We start from the raw sequence: 22988 nt of genomic DNA, 5'->3' as shown, positions 1-22988 counted from the left end.
ACGCGTGGACGTTAATTACCGTGCTCCGTGTGATGACTACTATCCCTAAGTTGTACAGGTTTAAATAGACTTGTGGTTTATGAATCCCTTCGGAGATATATATATCTCCTCAAAATTATCACTATATTTTATTGTAGCGTATGTTCCACTAAACATGTATGATTGTTTGACACACACACACACACACACTTTTCTTTGGTACGAACTTTTCTGCTCTTGTTCAGCACATGTAAAGATCTCTTTTCTTCGATATTTGAGTCCGAATCAAACTGTGAAGATTTATCAGAGTTGGAAATTAGATGTTACCATATGTTAAATAGTAAGATAAACCCAAAAAAAATCCATTAATATTCTCTACAAATTCTCTGTTTTTACCATTCACAGTACAATTGCTTTGAAAAGAAAAAAGAAAAAGTACAGCCGAACACAATGTCCAACTCATTTATCCTAAAAGTTTCAAAAATAGATGTCAAATTTTCTCGCAAAGACGGGAAAAAAAAAATACTGCTTCTATCCGATTGATAAGAGATTAAAATTACATTAAATTGGGAGGGCTGCTGACGATCATCAAGCGTATGCAGAGATTAATAAAATAAAACAAAAGACAAATCATGTGGCTACATATTGCTTAATCAGGAAAGCAAACTCTAGCCCTTTTCTAAGCATGGTTCATAATCTTATTGCACAACTCAGTAATTTCAGATACCTGCACTACTGAGCCTCCAATAGCCAAACTATTGATGGTCCAAAGGTTCAGAAAAGAGAGGAAGCATTGGTGTAGGCAGACAGTAAGCTTTTCTTCTTTTCATCCTATTATATGATAAAGATCATCAGTAAATTTGCCGAATTTACACCTGATCTGTCTACCGAAGCAACTACAGTACTGAAGATAGATTATGACAGCGTTGATACATATACAATTATTCTTACACTGAACAACCTTCCATTCATTAGCAATACATCAATCTCACCAAGACTGTACATATGGGAAATTGGAGTTCAACATGCTTTTACTCTGAAGTTGCTTATCAGCAAGGCTGTTCTTGAAGCTGCAAAATAATTTTTGTATAAACAATAGATACACCTAGCAGATAATGCCATCAAGTTATTTAACTGCAAAGTTACTCTTGAAACTGCAAAAGAATCGTGCTAAAAATAGTATATACACCAAAAGATCAGTAAGACAGAAGAATCAAGGTTCTGATATGGCAATCGTGCTAGTTTCCGACAACACCACTGGTGTGAAACTGCTAAAAGATAATATGCTGAAGGACACTTGATGGAAGCATTAAGTTTTTCTTTAGACCATTGAAAAAAAATGCGTCACAAATGCAGGGGTATATAGTTTAATAGGAATGAAGGAGAAGTGTCTCATTCTCATTCCTCTAGGACAAGTTGCCAAAGTATATATATAAGAGGGAAAACTCAAAATTCCTGTTGCTGCCACCTCTAAACTAAAGCCCGTGCAACATCTTTTATCTCATTGGGTTCTTTAACTGCCAAACGTGAAAGGGACTGGTTGATTCTTGATTTAATATGCATCTCTTTCACTTCAGTCTGTTGGGAGCTTGGGAAGAAAATTGGCCTCGAATGTTAGTCAAGGAACACACACACATGTTGAGGCAAATTTGGGTCGAGTAAAGGGTGTGGTCATGGGCATGAACCATTGGCCATAAATCATGGAGCTATGCAACATTTAGGTTTCTAGGATTGTTTTGATTTACATCCTTTCTTCTTCTTCTCCACTGCTGTAGTTTTTGTTTTTCAAATTTCTATCGCAACAGTGATGAGTCACCATCTCCCTCCCACTATATTATGTTCGCCTCAGAGAGAATGCTTGGTAATGTTCTTGAGGTGGGATGTACTATGATACTTGCAAGAGGGACATGAAGAGATCATCTTCTGGATATATTGGATCCAGTTTTCTAGTATTATTTTCTGTTACACAAGTATATAGTATTAACATAATGTTCTACTTTAGAAATGGCAGCAGCAAGTTACCTATCCTAAATCTTGATGCCTTCTTAATGAGATATTAAAATCAGAAAGCTTTAAGGTTTACCTTCATGCTTCACTTGGCTCTGGGAGTGTAATCAATCGTGAATTTGAATCATACACCAATGCTGTGCCACAGCTGATACATAAAATCAGTGTTATTAATAAAATCAAGTAAATGAGAAAACCTCCTAGTGTCAGACATAAGTTCTGGACAAAACTACAAGTTAAACTCACTTTGAGCATTTGACTGTGTTTGTGGAACCACCACTAGGCACTGATAATAGAGTCCCAAAGAAAGAAACGTTTTCTGTACCACAGTTTGGGCAAGCACCCTATGTATAGAATTATAGAGTTTAGTTTCATGATAGAATTGATAATTATTCAAAACTCTTAAAAACTGACGAGCATAGTGATGATAGATGTACCTTCAAGATGAGAAAATCTTTCACGATGGCATTTGTGATTGCTTGTGATAACACAAATATTAGTGGTAAAGCAGCAAACCACGTAAAGATGAAACCATAGGGCTCTGGCAACTGCATCAGGACAATAAGAAAAAGGACAAAAAGCTGCTAAGACTTTATCTAATGTTTGCTCAAAATAATTAATGGTTTAAGTGAAGATTCTCCAGGATGATTACATGGTGTCCGAGTGACTTATGATTGTGCATGGACCAGTATTATAAATTACTAAAGCCATTTGAGAGCACAGCAGAAAATATATATTTTTTATGATCAATCAAGATGAATAGAAGCTCAAAAATAATAACTCAAGCAATCAAAATCAAAAGAAAGATTAATTGTGCCAGTTTTGAGATGATTCAATTAATTTAAATGTTAAAATCCATGTAATTGTTTTGAAGTGATATTGTCTTAAAAATGAGATACACATATAACAACACTATATTTATATCAAAAAGTCCAAAATAATTATAATTATATGGAATTTAATAAAAAAGACTAGAGGGCCATTATATATATGTGTGTGTGTCCAAACAAAAGATGTTGGGATCAACGAGGGCTCAAGTGCTTGACTAAGAGTGTATAGCAACTTATTGTATAATCATAGTGGTATCATAGACTAGGCCACCTTTTTTCTTCAGCAATTTGTCACCACACACGATGATGATGTGCTCTGGGATACCAAAGAGTCTCCAGTCTCACCATTTTTATATTAGCAGTTCTAAAATCTTTGGACAGAGTTCGCAAGTATGGCATGCTATTTAGATCAGTTCGCAAAATAGACATTAAGTCACATCAGCAGGTTGTCTTCCTAAGCTTGTGTGTAATGTTCCACCAAAAAGACACATCGAAGGCATGGAGGATATTTACCTCTAAAAGATATGTGATTTCAAAGCCTGTCAAATCATCTAAAAAGAAAAACCTGTTTGAACAAAAGTAGACAAGTTAGAAGTACCATTGCAGGCACCTGGTAAGTAAAGTATTACTACTGGTTCTTGATAATTATAAATTTGTGTCAGGTTTATGTTTGAAACAATGATATATCATGCTGTATTTGTTAAATCTTATACATTTCAGGTTGAAATGCAACATAAATCAGAGGATGTATTTTTCCACAAGCAACACAAGCCAATATTGATTCTGTTCTTTTTACATGTGTTCCTGTTTGAAACATATGCTAAGATCTCTTTTCTATTTTTTTCTTCTTTATGATAGTAAGGTATTAAAGATGCCTTAAAATGTCCTAAAACTCTTGCTATCATCTCAAAGTTTTGAAAGTGTAGCAATGTCAATTAAAAGTTCAACATCTCTACTCTAACAATCAAGTTAAAGTCAATTGATGGCGATTATCTACGAGTGCATATATGTACTTTTTATGTATGCAAAGATATAAGCTAAAGTTAAACTTAGAAGGATAAATATGAAATAACAAACTTTAAAGGAATTATATTCAATTTTTGTCTTTAAAGAAATAATTGCAATGCAAAAGTTTGATTAAGTTAAAATAATAAATGCATGAAAGATAACAGAATACAAATTATGACAATCATATAAAAATAATATCTTCAAGCACTTTCGAGATATGGGTACACTCGGTTATTATAAACTGACATACACTATGTGGACAGTTATCACTCACAGTGTAAGAGCAATAACAGCTGCAGGAACATTCAGCAGGAACATCTTGAAGTAGTCAACACTCAAGTCACTATAAACCTGCACAAATAACAAGATATATCCTTCATGAAATTTATTCACTGCTAGTTAACAGTGAAGATCACAAACCACTATAAATCTAGCTGATCTCAACATTTCTGAGCCCAACACCATTTCTCTAGGTTGTCCATTGCATATTGTACAAGAATTTAGATATTAGCAGTAAAAATCTTATTTGTTATCTTCTTATTATATCTTATTTGATAGTTCAATGGAGGACCAAAAGCTGTCTTCCTCAACTATTTGATGGTCCTCGAAAGGCTAGATGCAAGAAAAGAGAATTCTGTAGCAAGGATAAAATTACTTCCACCACTAATTCTCTTTTCCACCAAATTAATTTCAAGGCAGCATATATAACCAATTAACCACAACTACTTTATAAATGCTAACTGCATATGATCATTAAAATTGATGTATTTCAACTTAATAGCAATCATCGATGTCTAAGGTTGTTCTTCTTAATTATAACCCATTAGAACTCCAGTTTTCCCTTGAATGAAATCATAAGCAAAATAGCTATTCTTTTATACAATTTCTTTAAAAGATGTTGCAGCTACACAATCCTTTATAGAACAAACTACCACCTCTGGTGGATTGTTAATCAACATTGAATGCATGGTTCAGAATCTCACTGTGACTTTGTATATACCAAGTGGTACTGGCATATGAGCCAGTGCTTTTCACCTAGTCTGGTCCAGTTTGTAGGTTACTACTCAATAACTGCAGAAACTAGGTGATAAACCCACACATTGTTCTAGTTCTTTTTCATAATTTGACAGCTATTGCTGTCTTCTTAGCTTTTAATACCTCTATCTCTCGTGCCACTTGCTGCTTGCTGCTGCTCGTACCAATCCAGCCAGGTACCAATACCAAAATTTAAACCATGGTTGAATGTATAGGATTCTTAAGATTATGATCTCACCAACATATGTGGAAGAAAAAAGAAGAAAATAAGAAATTAAGATGAAATGAAATTTGTGGGATCCACTTAAGGAGCCATATCAGTGACACTATTCATTATTGTTTAAAGAAATAACTGAACACTCAACGCTTACTGTATATCAAGCTTATGATGAAACATGATAGGACCTGCAACAATCTACACATTCAAAATAAAAGAAACCAGGGAACAAATTGTTTTCTATAACAACTAAAAATATACAGGATTTGGTGATTAACAAAACTATTATCTGATTACAAAGGAAAAACTGAATATACCTTTCTGCTACGAAGACTGCATCGTGGACCCTCTTGTACAATATCACTTCCTTCTTTCTATAAGATATGAGAAAATAATTACGAAGTATAAGAAACAAGAGAAGAGGGAGACAAATTTCTGTACAACAAAGATATTTTTTTGTTGTAAAATTCATAGAGTGAATTCAAAACATAAAAATATGGTATGCATAACTGCAGTTGACTCGGTTGATATATTAGAGCTCTTTTATTTCTTTGAAATAGCTGTTATCATAATTTTATAAAAAAAAAAAATTCAATTCATGATTTTGAGTATCAAGGCATACTGACCACAATGACTGTACAATGCCAATCCAACAGCATACTAGACCATCTTACATATGTGTCAGTATCAACATATCATTTTCATTGGTGGAACAAAGTGTAGCATACAATATAGCTAGGTAGATACTGATCATGTAAGATTCTGATACAAGTACCACTACTAAAATTAAAATAATCAGTGTCTTCTAAAGTTTTTCTTAAGTTATGACAGTTAGAGTACACTAACTATGAATGAGAACACATTTAGCGAAGTGTAAAAATGTAAAGAAGTCGAGTTGAGCAATTTTTTTCCAAAACACAAGCAAAGAGTTCAAACAATTGCATTAGTGAGAGGTTCATGTGTTGGGAAGCCCTTTAATATCTTGATGTTATTTAAAAATTTAATTTTCCATTTGTTAGTTCTATTGCATCTAAAATGGATAGAACATAAGATTATGCAAGTGAACCTTCAATCGCAGCTTCAACTCATCGAATTCAGCATCTGTCATTATGGGGTTTCCAGACACGTAAGCCATCGAAGCTTCCAAAAGCTTCTGTTCATCTGGACCTGTTAACAATCATTAAAGCAAAAGCCACCGCATTCTTCAAGCCGAACAGAGATAACCAGCAACCAAAAGAGTGAAAAGACTTGCAGAACGAGATAGAAGACGAATGACATACTCAGCATGACCACACTGCTTCCTTCCCACATTAGCTCTTCCTTAAGATTATCGAATTCCTCATTTGACATGATCGCCTTCTTATCATAGTAGAATGACTGTGTCCAGGAGAAGGAAAAGGTTACCAAAATAAAACTAGTCGATGCACAACAATTACAGAAGTTGATCGATCGTATGATGATGTGTATAACGATGTAGAAGTACTTGTAGAGCTTGCAGGAATTCTTGTTCAAGCTCTCCTAGTGTCTTCTTGTCTTTCTTGTCTATGCTGCAGTACTGTAGGATTTTGCCGTCAACGATCTCATCATCCTGAACCTGACCTGTAACCAGATCTGAATGTGAGAAATCACGGAACCTATTCATCAACTTATTGTATAAAAAAATCAAGAAATGGTGATATCCACTTCTTTATCCACTCAAGAGCACTAACCTTGCTGGTCGGCTGTCGCCCTAAATCTCAGCGAGAGCCTTTCGAGGCCGCGATTGCAGCGGGACCGAAGCGGGGGCGCGAAGGCACGACGGCCGCGAGCGGAGCAGAGGGGAGGAGAGGAGGATGGGAGAACAGGGCGGCGAGGGGAGAGGAGCGACGACAGGCAGGCCATCTCGGTCGCCATCTCGGCTCGAGCGATCTCGGGTGCTTTGTGGGCGATGCGACGATGAGGGCGTCCATCTTGGCGTCGAGGGGATTACCGGGAGAGATAAGGAGTGTGGGGTGGACGCAACCTGTGGAGGACGAGAGGCGCACTGATACCGTATTTGGTTGCGAATCTGCTGTTGTTTTGACGCTCTCTTCCCGCGCACCTCCAACCGTCCATCCATGTCATCTTTCAATCTCGACCGTCGATATTTTTAATAAAATTATATATCGAAAATTAATTTGATCATATTAAGGTAGGCTAATTATAGATTAGCCCTTTAGCATCTCAGTCTTATGCATATTTAAAAGTTAGGATATATATACTTATAAAAGTAAAATATTTAATCTTATTTTTTATTCTAGGAATCGAAATGTTAAAGATAACTAATTATAAAAATAATCTATAATTATTCTTATTAAAACTGATTTTAAACTCATCCTCTCAATTTGCTCTTTAGATATGGATATGATGCTGGCGACGAGCATTATGGTGTTCCGTAAAGCTTAGTTCTTATAAATATATTAAGAATATATAGTAAAAAGTTTAAAATATTAAAAATCATAATATCAAAAAATATTATAAATATAAAAAAATTATCCATGTTAAATAACACATGATAAAATTTCGATAGTAATTATAATCACCCAATTCAAAATCAATTTTTTGATGATATATAAGAGATGGTTTATTCAACATGATTGTCATCCCTTACTTTTATATATTTATAAAAGTAAAATATTTAATCATATTTAAAAGTTAGGATATATATCTAAGTGATGGATTAAGGACATCCGTTGCCTCTTTTGCAGACATTGACCCAATTTCATCGGAGGAGCCCATCTTTGGCACCTTCTCATTGGCTGATGCAAGCGATCTATTCCTTTAGTAAGATCTTATATATGATTTTTGTATTTATCTGTCTAAATTTGAGTTATATATATATATTTAAATACAATTAAATATATAATTACGGATATTTAAAAATATTTAACAACTTTAAATTAGCGCTTCCGTTGTTAATATTGACTAATAGTTTTAATTGATTAATTGATACAAATTAACCACATTAATGTGCGTGTATATATATGTAAGTTTTTTACTTGTAGAAGGAAATATGTGATAATAAATACAAAATTCGATTAATTTGGAAGGATAATAGCTTGAGTGCGTGACCTCTCGTTTTCTGAGGTGGGTCCCGTACAACTCACACACAGTCGTCTCGTCTCCCTCGTTCTTGTGACCCTCTCGGATTTCTTGCTTCTTTTCTTCTTCTTCTTCTCCGTCACTCTCTCTTTGCTTGGGTCGATTTGTAACCTCCGATTCCGTTCGGTTTCTTCTTAGCGCGGGATCGGATGCGCCAGTAGTGCTGAATGGAATCCTTTCTCGTTTGAGAGGCAGCTTTCTTGCGACCGGGATCAGTGTTGCAGGAGAAGAGAGGAGCGGAAAGAGGGCCGGAGGCGACATGGGGCTGATCTCTGGTTTGGTCATGGGGGCGCTGGTGGGGATTGCGTTGATGGCCGGTTGGAGTCGGATGATGAGACGCCGCAGCACTAAACGCATCCTTAAGGTGCGAGATTTCTTTTATTTTTGACATTTACTTTTCTTGGTCGGTTCTTGTTTGCCCATTTTCTTGACCTAATGTTTGCATGGGAAGTTGCCATACTACTGTTGGGATGCTTGATTTGCGCGATGTTCTGATCAGGCTCTTTCGGATCTAGTTTAGATGGTTGCCAATTGAACTAAGATTGACACTGGAATTAGGGCTTGCAGGTTGACTAGGATTATAACTTGGAACTTTTTTGACTGAACGAGTGTGCGTTTGACCTGAATTGTTTTCTGGCAACAATCCAACTGTACATAAGTCAAATGAAATTAAAGGTTACGATTTTTTATTATGATCTTTTGGTTGTGACTCTTTGCAGCTTATTTCTGTAAATTCCATGCAATTCAAGTGTGGTATAATTTAGAATGAAAGGAGCATAGAAATGGTTTAATAGCACCCTAACAATAACATCGAACTTTTATTTTGATTGCAATTTCTGGTTAAATTTGTTTTTTGTTTAACACAAATAAAGTTTTATTACTGGCAACAATCTGGAATTAGGGCTTGCAGGTTGACTAGGATTATAACTTGGAACTTTTTTGACTGAACGAGTGTGCGTTTGACCTGAATTGTTTTCTGGCAACAATCCAACTGTACATAAGTCAAATGAAATTAAAGGTTACGATTTTTTATTATGATCTTTTGGTTGTGACTCTTTGCAGCTTATTTCTGTAAATTCGATGCAATTCAAGTGTGGTATAATTTAGAATGAAAGGAGCTTAGAAATGGTTTAATATCAACCTAACAATAACATCGAACTTTTATTTTGATTGCAATTTCTGGTTAAATTTGTTTTTTTGTTTAACACAAATAAAGTTTTATTACTGACCATACCCTAATTTGACAAAATCCTCTTGATCAAACATTCTATTTCTTCACCTAGTTCTTTGGGTCACTTAGATGCCACAACTTGGTTATGGAAAGCAGCCTAACTTTTACCCCTGGTTTGCACCCATAGGTGTCTATGTTATGTCTCCATCTGGGTATGAATATTTGATATATTGGTATAGATTTATATTTGCGCTCATAGGTGTGTCTATGTTATGTCTACATTGGAATATGACTATATGGTATCTTGATATAGATTTGTATACATATTGTAGCTCTGTATCGGTGTTATGATCGTTTACATAAAGACCATTATGCTTCTTAACATAAAATAGTCTAGGAATTGAAAAGGTTGGCTATATGCTGTTTCTTACATTTCCTTCTCTTCAGGCTGCTGATATAAAGCTTCTAGGGTCTTTGAGCAGAGATGATCTGAAGAAACTTTGTGGTGACAATTATCCTGAATGGGTTTCATTCCCTTTATACGAACAGGTTAGTGCAATGTGATCCTCACTCTGTATTTCGCTGATTTTTTTATGTGGCATGGATAGTTTTAGTCATTTTAGGTATCTAAGGATAGGTTTGTAATAGTATTCTGAAATAGTCAAGCAATCTATTCATAAAAGGTTTGAATGGTCTCTGGAATATATAATGTTTGCAGATTATAAGGGTAAAACAGATGAAATTGAAAACTAGAGTATACATGGGATGCTAAATTACAACAACAGTGAGAAGTAGCTCACAGAATAAGTATAGACAAAAGAATTTTTTTTTGTAATTTTGATCGTAAAGGATGGATTTAACTTTTTGATGCCACAATATAATTAGATAGATTGATATTTTAAATTCTCTTGACACGGGCTAACTCAAAACAATGGCTGTTATATGTACACGTTGTATCTCATTCATCAGCTTGAAGGGAGGTTGGACTATTTGATACAGTAGGCATGAATTTTTTTTAAAAAAAATTATCTGTATCAAAAGAAGATGCCAGTGAATTCTCCCTTCTGAAAACTAGGATCTGTGTAAAGAATTGACCGACCTTTGAGGATTTTGGCATTCCTTGCATCTGTCTTTGCCACATCAGGATTGTCTGCTTTTCTATTCCTATATCCTTTTCTTCCTCCCCTATTTTTCACTTGTTATTTTTCTTCTTACTTGCAATTATTTCATTATTTGAATAAAATAAACTGGTATTTCTAGCCTTGCCTTGAAAAGGGGGCTACTTATTGCAGAAAAGAGTCCTTGTAAAGTATGTGTATTTTCTCACACATCATCCCATTGTACATATTATCTGGTTTTTTTTTTTCGTTTATTGACTTTGATAATGACTTTTTCTTGTTTATGGCTCCTACAGGTGAAATGGCTAAACAAGATGTTGGCTAAACTGTGGCCTTTTATTGCAGATGTAAGCTAAGCTACATTTCCTAGTTATTATTGTACCTCTGTTGTAAGCTCTGAATTCATCAACCTATTTTGCTTTCTATTTATGAGAGGTTATTTGGAGGTTAGCTACCTCCATTCTCATTCTTTCTATATGCACTTATTATCTAATTATTTACTTTTTTTTCTGAGGGCTGAAACAAGAAAATTTTGTATGTGAAATCGAAACTTGCTCTCTGTATGTTGGCACTTGTATATGTATATGCCTGATGACTATTGACTTAAAATCCGGGAATTTGGAAACATGGAAATAGATATGAAAGAGAAACACATTAATGAGTTCATGTCCATATTATAGTGCCAGTTAAATTGTTGTGTGAGCAAATAAATTTTTAAATGGTATTGCCAAGGGAGTATATGTTCACAAAGAAACAAATATAAGTGCATAGAACCAACCACAAACATGCAGTATTTAAACTCTTACAGCTTTCATTCTTTAACTTCATTATATTGTTATCCTTGGTGCTAAACAAGGTTCAAAATTTTGGAGTTAATGTGAACTTAGTCTAATTGCTCTTTAGGTGTGGATCAGTTTATGATAGGTTTGAGGCAGTTTCTTCATGCCAGTAAGCTATAAGAGATGCGGTCTTTGCACATTTATCCTTATTTTTGAGCCAATAGTAAGTTAAATTGATCTAACAATTCTGCTTGCAAGCTAACTTTGTAAATTTTATATGGTCTTAGGCAGCAACAATGGTAATCAAGGATACAGTCGAACCATTACTGGATGACTATCGACCACCAGGAATATCTTCGCTAAAGTTCAGCAAGCTATCACTTGGAAATGTGCCACCAAAAATTGAAGGTTCGTATAGGAAGCAGTACCGAGTATGCAGTCCTTGACTGGTGTAACTTCAACGAATTGTGCCTGTGATTGTTCACTGATATAACTTTGCTGGTGCTTAATAGGTTAAAATGATCTTATTGTATTGTGTCTTTGTCTGATTACTCAAAATATGATGTTCATATTGTTATTTTTGTTGACTTCTGCAATGAAATATTATATATTGTTTATGTTTTGGCAAACCGTTAAGATTCTTCTCTTCACAAAGAAGTGATATGAAATAATGTCATAGGTTAAAAATGGTTTTATGCATGCTTGAAAGGGTATATATGACTGTTTTCTAGGCTTCAAGAGCACATGTTGAAAATTGCAACCCTTGCAGGAGTGTAGCAATCTGTCCATTTAAGCTTGGTTCCTAGCATATGTATGGCTATTGCTAATACATTAATTCAGCTTTAGTAGAATGCTCTTATCTTAAATTACTATCTCCCACTGGCTTATAATGTTTGTGATTTATGCTTCTTGTTTTAGTTTTTTCTTATGGAAGATCCGAGATTTATGGGATATGCTTTTACTGTTTTTAAGCTTCTTGGTTCAGCTAACTAGCTACAGAGTCAGTGTCTTTTGCCTATCTGCCTCTTCTTGGTGCAGGGAATCAGTATCTTTTGCCTGTTTGTTACTTCTTGGTTTGCATTTAGTGACATCAATTATAATGTTGTTGTTTCATTGAATTAGTTCGGAGTTCTAGAATATGTATTCTCTTTTTTTCTCACATGTAACTACTGTGATGTTTTCTGTTTTAATTATGAATGAGAAAACTATGATTCTGTCATGACTATAGTTTTTATAGAATAGCTGGTTTGCCTATCATATTTTACGGTGTATTTGATGTATTTATATTTTCCAAAGGCATCCGAGTTCAAAGCCTCAAGAAAGGACAAATTATAATGGATATTGATTTCCGATGGGGTGGAGATCTGAGCATAATTCTTGCAGTTGAAGCACTTGTTGCTTCCCTGCCTATTCAGGTTAGTTTGTTTGGTTGTAATATAGAAGCAAAAACCTAGAATTGTATTATGTTTTGGTTTTATTGAATTTCCATTACTTGATATTCATGTGTTCTAGTAGAAATTGTGTTGTGCTTGATTGACAGTTTGGTGCAGATGAGATTTACATTCTACTTAATTTTTATGGTTGTAGTTGAAGGATCTTCAGGTCTTTACTGTAATACGTGTCATTTTTCAACTTTCTGAAGAGATACCCTGCATTTCTGCTGTTGTTGTAGCACTTCTTGCTGAGGTATGTTTAGAATTATTGGCTTTTAGTTATTCAAATTTTTACTGATATCGACTTATATGTTTTCCCTTATTTTTTTATAAACTTCTTATGAATGAAGAAAACCAAGTTTTTATGAAAGTTTGGTATATGCTCAATTGCTCAAAGCTTTTAATATGCATCAATCGATAAGGGATACATTCACATATAATGTGAGTATCAAACAAAATTTTCTTTTAAATTCTTCAGTTCATTGTGATTTCATTAGTTGATTAGAATGAGTTAAGCAAAGAGGAGACAGAATTTTTTGTCTGGTAAATCTTGTTCTGTGCAAAGGAGTCATAATACCAATTCACTGCTGTAATTTGAAAATTTGAAATTTAATCATTAACTATGGAATCAAACTATACCATCTTGAAGCCACTAAAATGCCATTCAATTTCTACTTTTGCTTATCTGCTATTCAGATGAATCATTAATACATCTATTGATTGTTGATGTCATAGCTTAAAGTCGCATAGTTTTTCCCAATACATGTTGTGACATACCAAGAAAAGCTGTGCAATCATGATGTTTTGAATCAGCTATAGTTTTTGGCCACTTTTAAATGATCTTTGTTATCTTTGTAGGTTGCAAAACATTTTTAGTACCTCCAGTGCTAGTATCTATGTAAACATTGAAAAAGTTGCAGACAGTGACTATACTATTTATTAGCATTTAGACGATGTCCCATTTCAGAAATCCATGTTACTTTATTGAAAATTGAAATGGTCATTTGTCCCCCTAAATTTCATTCTTAAACTTAAAATTTACATCAGGAATGCTAATACTGTTAATGCTAATTGTGTAATTAAAGATATTCCACTGCATGAGGCTCCTACTGACCTGTGGCCTAGGGAAGTTCAATATATGTTGTCAGGGCTGATCTTATACGATGAAGAAATTAGTGTAGAAGTAGGTTCAATGCGTGATGTTAGAGTTGGTCTTACGCAAGAAAGAAATTGGTAGATTATTGATGTTAGGTAGATGACTGGACATATGCAAAAGATATTCGGCTATAATAGGTGGTCATTGTTACAAAAGGATCGTCATATTTTAAGCCCTTTCTCATCATAGATGACTAACTAATGTTTCAGAATAACTTATATGCTCAACTAGCAGGTTTCGATCTTTGTCTCTGGCATCTGCAATAAGTTTACATAAATTTTCAATTGTTTGTCTGGAAACTTTTCTGGAAAGCAATGATGCTTCGAGCTTTTTGGCCTTCAATACCTACAACAACTACAATCTTTTCCTTTCAGCCAAAGCCCAGAATAGATTATACATTGAAGGCTGTGGGAGGGAGTCTTACTGCTATTCCGGGGCTTTCAGACATGATTGATGTAAGTTTAAACTGATCATAGCTGTAAAAGTTTCATTTGCAAGTTTGTGTTCAATGACTATCTAAATTACTTTGAACCTTGTTATGTAGGATACTGTGAACTCAATAGTTTCCGACATGCTTGAATGGCCCCACAGAATTGTTGTTCCACTCGGTGGTGTAGATGTCAATACTAGGTAACTATTTATGTTCTTCCTACTTTAATCATGCTATTTCAGTTTGAATACAGTGAATGGTTTATATGTTTCAAACATCATTTAAGCTGATCTTACAAAGTTTTTCTTACCATCTTCAAATGTCTTCTGTCTTTCAGAGTATATTATTTCCTTTGGAGGGACTATTTAGGGTTATTTGGTTGCTATGAACTCAAGAGACTGGAATTACTATGATATTAAATGATTTTTGGGGTACATTTTAAAGCTTATTTCATGCTACCTTCCAGGCTTTTATCAAGATTCTTCTTTGGAGGCACACAACTAATCGGATTTTGTTAAACTGAACTTTCAACAATTGCTTGTCGAATTTTCTTTTGTAAATTCAGTTTAATATATGAATGTTCTATTTATGGTATTATCAGTCAAATTTATTATCTTGTGAAATTTATTAAAGATTGAAACAATTGTGTTGCTGGAATTTTGGTTTGCTAATTGTATCAATATCTATAAAGTTTGAGTATGAGAGTTACTGTCTATCGACCATCTATAACATGTATTTATAGAATGATGAATCAAGTATATAATTTGGTATTTTGCTTTAAAAGTTTTATTTTTTTTTTCATTTTGCTAACATTTACTAGCTAAGCTAAATCACTAATCATATCACGTGTGGCGGTATTATTGACTCTTTAACCTCTACTTAGGCAAATATTACTCCTTGAAGTGATTCTTTTTAAATTCTCATCCTTTAGACCCTTTATACCTAAGGGATCTCCACATGGTTGCTTGTTTTTTTTTTATAAGACAACCTACATATAAATGGCACATTTTCTAAGTTTGTACAGAGAACTGGGCTATCCTTTTGTTTTGCTATGTTTTTACCTCTTTTAACATTTTATGCTTATTAAGCTCCCTGTTGGAATGATCTTGTAATTTGCTTGCTCTGTTGTGCAGTGAACTAGAGCTTAAACCACAGGGAAAGCTCACAGTGACCGTAGTGAAAGCAAATAATCTAAAGAATCTGGAATTAGTTGGAAAATCTGATCCATATGTGGTTTTATATGTCCGCCCCATGTTCAAGGTTAAAACAAAGGTTGTTGATGACAATCTTAATCCTGTATGGAATGAAACTGTTGAACTGATTGCTGAAGACAAGGAAACACAATCTATTATCTTTGAGGTACATTGTTGAATCTCTCGTTTCTTTAATTTTAAGATTTTAGCTCATTGCAAAGTACAGAAGAGAGCATTTGATACAGATGCACATCTGAGCTCCAATTCCTCAAGGAGGTGAAAAGGAGAAATGGACATGTTTAGTAGAAAAAATAATAATTTCTGGTAGATAGTATAGAATACATTATGCAGCAATTTGTGACAACATGAATAACAGAAGATGTGTTCAAAAGCTTCAATAAAGAAAAGGTTCACTTTTAATGTTCACATTGTAAGTCGCCCTTATTGTGGAAATTTGAATGCTACTTAATATTCAAAACCTATGGTCAAAAGTTCCAAATCATCCAGTTTATGGATATGTACCTACTACATGGATAAATATCCTATCACAGATTGTAGGGTTGGATGCTGTATTGAGGTGATGATAATCTTTCTTCTGTTTTAGCTATTATATGTCATCATTTTATAGCAGAAGTCTTTCATTTTTTTAATGGTCAAGAAAATTTTGGAGATTTTTTTGAATAAGCCTTCATAATTGATTCTTTTTGGAGATCGTTTTCCTTTTCCTTTTTTTTTTGTTCTAAACATGAATGATTTGATTAATAATGTTGTTTCAATTTTTTAAAAATATGTCAAAGTGGTTTTGCATAGTAATGAATGTTGTTGTTTTGTTAATATGATCTATAATAGAAAAATATATAAATAAAATTTGAAAGTAAATCCTTACTATTTATTTGGACTTTTGAACCCATGACTGATGCATCTTGAATATATTAAAATTAGATTTTTTTTTTCCTATAGGGCAAAACAGTTTAATTTTGACTTAAAAGAAACAACTAAAATGATATACATTTTGAAGTATCCAACATGTCCTTTGGTGTTCTGTGGAATGTTTTTGTAAACTCGGCTTATTGCTTCACATTGGCATTCATCCCACTTGACAATTTCATGATATCTTTCTAATCCTCAAATGCATTTATCATTAGAATTATCCACTAGTGTGAGACAGTTTGTTACCTCTCATCTCTGGCTTTAATCTTATTGTTGTCCTACCCTCTGTTGCAGTATGTATAATTGTATTTGAAAAGGAAAAGGATCAGTTTCTTGGTTGATTTGTGTGGTAGCTGCATTATTTTTACACTGAAAATTACTTAGCATTAGTGGACCTCAGTTTTTTCAATATAAAATGACTCTTTGAATTGATATGACTCAGTTGACAACCATGGATTAATCTTGGTGCTGCTAGTTCAAATGTAATATTTTTGGCTCAGTTTGGGTTGTAGGTCAATCCTCCCCATCCTGACCTGCTGCCCAAGATGTGATGTACCAACTACCAACATCCTTAGCCCCAAGCCACTAGTTCTGGTTAGGATGTGATGGTCAAGTTCTGGAACAGCCAAATCAAGTTACAACTGTACAATCATCAATCTTAGAAAAGTCAAAGCGAACAAGAGTAATTAATCTTCCATAATGCCTATAAATGGACCTTATCGGCTTTTCCAATTTGCTTTAATTTAGCTATTCTTGATAATCCTTCATGATTCAGCACTTTCTTGTACTAAAAGAAACACTTTCCTCTTTGTAGTAGAAACCAATTTAGATTAATGGTTACTGGATCATTTTACAGGTTTATGATGAAGACAAGATTCAGCAGGATAAGAAAATGGGCATTGCAAAGTTATCTTTGAATGAATTGGAACCTGAAATCTCAAAGGAAATTGAGCTAAGTTTGCTTGCATCACTAGATACACTAAAGGTTAAGGATAAGAAGGACAGAGGGTCCCTTACAATAAAGGTCTGTGAATTTTTAGATGCTTTTCCACTTGTTGCTCTCTTCAATTATGACAATCAATGTCATGATATTATATTCTTCATATCATAAGCGTTTGTTACCATGTTAGAAAAGAGTTTTCAGTATTATGTGTTGTCCAGGAAACTTCAGGCTAAACAAGTCCAATTGAAGAATGGATTTATGAATTGTATGTCGTTATGCAATGGCTTTTGGGATTCAGGATTTTCATTTCATGGTAGGGAGTATGCTGATGCCTTTTTGGCATGCACACGGTGGTGGTTGGTATGATTCTGTGCTGCACTTGTTGATGCAATTCATGCTGTGCCTGTGGGCATGCCCTTGTGCACATACGCCGAAATTTAGCTGAAGCATATGTTGGCACCTCCATCATGGTTAAGTGTGGTGTGCATGGACAACTTGGTGACATGATATATTTCAACCATGCCACCACAATTTTTGCTTCCATAACATGAACGCAGTACGGTACACGGGGAGAACAGCATAGTTTAGTGTTTGTATATTGCTTATGTTGGGTGAGCATATTTGTATCATTTATATCCGTCAGTTGCAGGATTATGACATTCAGGTAAAAGAGTTGGGTCTTTATGGTGAACCTCAAATAGGTTGGTTGGATCAAAGGATGAGAATTTTACTGGACTGCCATAAGCACTAGTTTCTGTAACATGCATTTTTCAACTCTTCTTTTCGAACAAATTATAACCTAACCATACTGTTCTATATCCCTTGTAGGTCAAAAAGAAATTACAAAAAAGAACTTTACAATTTTATTAAAATCTGAAACAAACAGTTATAATTATATCATGTGCAGAATTTTGTGCCATCTGTAGTATTACTGGTTTGTTTTAATATCTTCCTTTGTCTGATCATACATACTATGTTCATTAGTCTTTTGAAGAAAAAAATAATTATGCTACATAAAGCATTCTAATAATCTCCTTGTACTTGTTTGTGACCCTGGGTCATCTGTGATGATGTTTCTGATGATCCTCAGGTACTATACCATCCATTCACCGAAGAGGAACAGCAAGCAGCACTGGAAGCAGAGAAGAGGATTTTGGAGGAGAGGAGGAAGATGAAGGAAGCTGGGCTTATTGGGAGCACAATGGACGCGCTTGGTGGGGCGGCCTCCTTGGTTGGCTCAGGGGTTGGGTTGGTCGGTACAGGCCTTGGAGCAGGTGTGGGCTTGGTCGGCACGGGCATTGGAGCAGGCGTCGGTCTAGTTGGATCAGGGCTCGGCGCTGGTGTTGGGTTGGTAGGAAGTGGCCTTGGTGCTGTTGGCGGTGGTCTGAGCAAAGCTGGGAAGTTCATGGGTAAAAGTGTGACAAGCCAGTTCAGTAGCTCGAAGAAGAACGGTAGCAGCTCTCCCGTCGTGCCAGGTGACGGAAATGCAAGCTAGCCTGAGCAGCTGTAAGCTTAAATAGCTCATAGTGTGCATTTGCATGGTTTGCATCATCGCATATAATTAATTGTTCGAGCTTGTGAGAGTGTTAAGTATGTCATCTACTTCAGTTTGTTACGTCTATCCTTGAGATGGAACTCATAAGAAGAATGTATCATTGTGTGCTCTGTGGTGCCATTCCATGAGAATGTTACTCCACAGAAAAGATCAGAATCAGACCATGTTAAAGTGTCTTGATATCATTGAAAAAGAGCAGGTAATTATTGTGTGCTCTGTGGTGCCATTCCATGAGAATGTTACTCCACAGAAAAGACCAGAATCAGACCATGTTAAAGTGTCTTGATATCATTGAAAAAGAGCAAGTAATTATTGTGTGCTACATATTTGCCAATAGTTTACTATTTCTGGAGTTGTACTACTTCTTTTTTAGAATAATTTACTATTTATAGAGTTGTATTACTTTTATTACTAATGTTACTCTCATATGTAGGTCATGAGAAACCAAATAAGTTCAAGCGATGCTGCCTCACTAAATGGATGAGGGTTTCTTAAGGTACGAATCCTGCTCTATATTATATATCACTCGATGTAGGATTTCATGCCAAATCATTAATTTGCGTAGTATAAAGATTTTTTCCTCACCATAAATGATACTATCCTAAAAGATTATACTGAAGCTAGAGCCCAATAATTAGATTGGGTCAACCCTAATTCTTAGTAGACCCCATATTTGTTGGATAGGCACACAGTTTTTGAGTCCTCGTGAATCACGAGACTTCACATTGGAAATCTTGACCTTCCAACTGCACATACAATATCTTAATCACCTGACTGCCTTCTCTTAAAACATAATGCTTGCCCATGTGGAACTTGTTATCATATATAATTAGAGAAAGAGGGAGGGTTTTCTAGCAGATATTATATATAGTGGTTCAAATGCTTTGTGTCGAACGAAGAGGTGGGAATGTGGATAGGAAGAGGCTGTTCAACCACCACCAAATGGCACCGAGCGTCTTGTTTTAGTCGTTCATATTTATCTAAATGTGAGTTCAATCCCACATGCCACAAACAGGGTAATATATAAAATAGACGACGATTGCCCCACCTACATGAGGATTTCAATAATGTTGTAGTGACCGTCCTTTTGTGTCTTCAATGATGTTGCGTTTGTGTATCCATCTTAAAATTATTGCTGCTTGCCTTGGTGTGATAGTTGGGAAATTGCACTGCATCATATCATGTATACTTTGATTGATCGACAACAATAATTCACTTCTTCCCTTGTATTTTAAATGTATACAAGGGGGTAAAATTAAAATAACAATATTTGACTAGGAAAACCAATCCGATAGTTTTGGAACTAATTCACTTCTTCACTGTTACCTGCAAATATTTAGGAAAAGGAAAGGTTTCACACTACATGCTATAAGTCTCCTTCCAGCTGTGTGAACGTTCCAACTCATCATCACAAGCAGCTGTATCACACTTTATTGTTCCCGATGGTTGCCCCTAAAATTACCACACCAAGTTTGTGTCAGCCCCACAAATGCTCAGCCGGTGGGTCCCACATGGACCCCACACATCGGTTTTGTGATGCCTCTTCATTGAGTAGACGACAAGCAAACGATTATAATTGACTCAAACATTTTCCATGTCAAATGAGACTTTTAATTATTGTTCCGTGAAATCTTTTTGTTACAAAAATATCAATTAATGAAAAATACGAATGTGTTCGTAGTCAAATTACTGAATTAATTAATAGAACCATTTGGTTGGTCTGATAGGACTGTTCTGAAACCCAATTTGGTACAAACTGTATTAAAATAGCAGTCAACATAGAAAGGTTTTACGAAAGCAATTTGATCCAAATTGAAAGAGCGATGGAAATGCCCAATCATCGTCCTCTATCAATTACCATTGAACATTGAGCTTTGGCACCTAACATTCCTAATTTGATACCTTCGGAACATGATCTACGACACCAGCAGTCAATTACTCCTGTAACAATCAATCTGAATCCAAAGTCCAAAAGATTTGAGCTGGTGTTGCAGCCACAAGCAGGTCATCACCCTCCATGATCTTAGATCACACTGTAATCTAATAGCACTTGCAGGCCATCATCTTCTTGTACTAGTAGCAGTAGCATTAAGAAAGCAAGCTAAGGAGACCAAAGAGAGCCTTTTGAGAGAGAGAGAGATCACCGTCGGCGTCGTCATCCATGGTTGCAGTCTTCAACAAAGAGTTGCTGGGTTGGTATCTGGTGACCCTCAAGCTCAACGAGACTGTGCAGGCCAACCTTCCCAGATCGCAGCCCAGCACCCCCGGCACGCCGTCCAGGCCTCCGCCGCTTCTCCTCACACGGGGTGAGCCCATCCAGGAGGAGGATGAGGCCGCCACCGCGGACGCCGCTCCGCCGGAATCGGAGTGGGTGATCTCCATCCGGGAGAAGCTGAAGCAGGCCTGGAACGACGAGGCGGGCGTGCCGTGGATGAGGTACTCCATCTACCGCGTGCCCAAGTCGCTGCGCGAGGGGGACGAGAAGGCGTACATGCCCCAGGTGGTGTCCATCGGCCCCTACCACCACGGCAAGCGCCGCCTGCGCGACATGGAGCGACACAAGTGGCGCGCCCTCCACCGAATGCTCCGCCGCACCGGCGGTGACGTCCGGGTGTACCTCGACGCCGTGGGCGCCCTCGAGGAGCGCGCCCGCGCCTGCTACGAGGGCCCCGTCGCCTTCAACGACAACGAGTTCGTGGAGATGATGGTCCTCGATGGCACCTTCGTCCTCGAGCTCTTCCGGGGGGTGGGCGCCGCCGGGAAGGGGTTCAAGGAGCTGGGCTACGCCCGCAACGATCCCGTGTTCGCCATGCGCGGCACGATGCACGGCATCCAGCGCGACATGATCATGCTCGAGAACCAGATCCCCCTCTTCGTCCTCGATCGCCTCCTCGGTCTCCAGATCGGCCAGCCGGAGCAGCACGGCCTCGTCGCCCGCCTAGCCATCTGCTTCTTCGACCCCCTCATGCCCACCGACGAGCCCCTCCGCAAGAACCACCGCGCCATGTCCGAGTCTTCCTCCACCACGCGCGCCGACGCCTTCGACCCGCTCACCGAGACCGGCCTCCACTGCCTCGACGTGTTCCGGCGCAGCCTCCTCCGCATCGGCCCCAAGCCCACGCCCGGCCTCTGGATCAAGCGCTGGTCGAACGCTCGCCGCGTGGCCGACCGCCGCCGGCTGCAGCTGATCCACTGCGTCACGGAGCTGCGGGAGGCCGGCATCAAGTTCCGCCACCGCAGGACGGACCGTTTCTGGGACATCGAGTTCAAGGACGGGGTGCTCAAGATCCCCCGCTTGCTGATCCACGACGGCACCAAGTCTCTCTTCCTCAACCTCATCGCCTTCGAGCAGTGCCACTCCGACTGCACCAAGGACATCACCTCCTACGTCATCTTCATGGACAACCTGATCAACTCGGAGGAGGACGTCAGCTACCTCCACTACCGCGGCATCATCGAGCACTGGCTGGGAAACGACGGCGAGGTCGCCGACCTCTTCAACAAGCTCTGCCTGGAAGTGGTCTTCGACTTCGACGACAGCTACTTGTCGGGATTGTCGGAGAGGGTGAACAAGTACTACAACCACCGGTGGAACACCTGGGGGGCAAGCTTGAAGCACAGGTACTTCGGCAATCCCTGGGCTATCATCTCCTTGGTCGCCGCCGTCGTCCTGCTGGTGTTGACCTGTGCGCAGACCTTCTACTCTGTCTACGCCTATTACTGGCCGCCTCAATGAGGCCGCAGCAGAGTCGCAGATCGACTCAATTTGCAGCAGTCATTCCCATCATCTTTCTCGGTTCGCAAGTGATCGTTTTTACTGTGTTAAGATTGTCGAGTGAAGGAGAAGGAACTATAGCACATCTTTTTTTATGTATCTCATTCCTGAGAACATGGCATTACTCTGTTCATCTGAGAATTGTCAGGAAACAGAGGGAGTGGTCAGTGCATTTCCAATACAGAATATGTTTGATTGGACATCTTGGTCGTTTGAGGCTGCACCTTTGGTACATTCTCTTTGGCCTTCATCACGAACAAACTAATAGTCTTGAGGATAATTTACACAAGTTGATGTTGCTTCTTCTTG

General features: G+C 37.2%; 3 protein-coding genes across 3 annotated transcripts; 2 read left to right on the top strand and 1 right to left on the bottom strand.

Moving 5' to 3' along the window:
• Positions 1-778: 778 nt before the first annotated feature.
• LOC135605756 (PGR5-like protein 1B, chloroplastic) lies at positions 779-7042 on the bottom strand. Its single transcript, XM_065096208.1, has 11 exons — positions 6786-7042; positions 6560-6675; positions 6357-6453; positions 6143-6243; positions 5394-5450; positions 4099-4175; positions 3330-3381; positions 2424-2534; positions 2233-2330; positions 2063-2134; positions 779-1049 (listed from the first exon to the last, which is right to left on the bottom strand). Exons 1-10 carry the CDS (start codon positions 6967-6969, stop codon positions 2065-2067), a joined length of 963 nt encoding a protein of 320 aa, XP_064952280.1. The 5' UTR covers positions 6970-7042; the 3' UTR covers positions 779-1049; positions 2063-2064.
• Positions 7043-8176: 1134 nt separating this feature from the next.
• On the top strand, positions 8177-19226 carry LOC135605753 (calcium-dependent lipid-binding protein-like). The gene is made up of 11 exons (XM_065096203.1): positions 8177-8560; positions 9815-9916; positions 10782-10832; positions 11552-11672; positions 12561-12679; positions 12852-12950; positions 14228-14308; positions 14398-14483; positions 15417-15642; positions 17263-17430; positions 18440-19226. The coding sequence occupies exons 1-11, from the start codon at positions 8456-8458 to the stop codon at positions 18842-18844; spliced, it is 1563 nt and encodes a 520-aa protein (XP_064952275.1). The 5' UTR covers positions 8177-8455; the 3' UTR covers positions 18845-19226.
• Positions 19227-20816: 1590 nt separating this feature from the next.
• LOC135605752 (UPF0481 protein At3g47200-like) lies at positions 20817-22980 on the top strand. Its single transcript, XM_065096202.1, has one exon. It carries the CDS (start codon positions 21066-21068, stop codon positions 22638-22640), a length of 1575 nt encoding a protein of 524 aa, XP_064952274.1. The 5' UTR covers positions 20817-21065; the 3' UTR covers positions 22641-22980.
• The last annotated feature ends 8 nt before the right edge of the window (positions 22981-22988 follow it).

The sequence above is a fragment of the Musa acuminata genome, chromosome BXJ2-2 (assembly GCF_036884655.1).
Source record: "Musa acuminata AAA Group cultivar baxijiao chromosome BXJ2-2, Cavendish_Baxijiao_AAA, whole genome shotgun sequence".
Lineage (NCBI taxonomy): Eukaryota > Viridiplantae > Streptophyta > Magnoliopsida > Zingiberales > Musaceae > Musa > Musa acuminata.
Note: the sequence above shows the minus strand (reverse complement) of the source record. Positions and strands in the feature narration are given on the sequence as shown.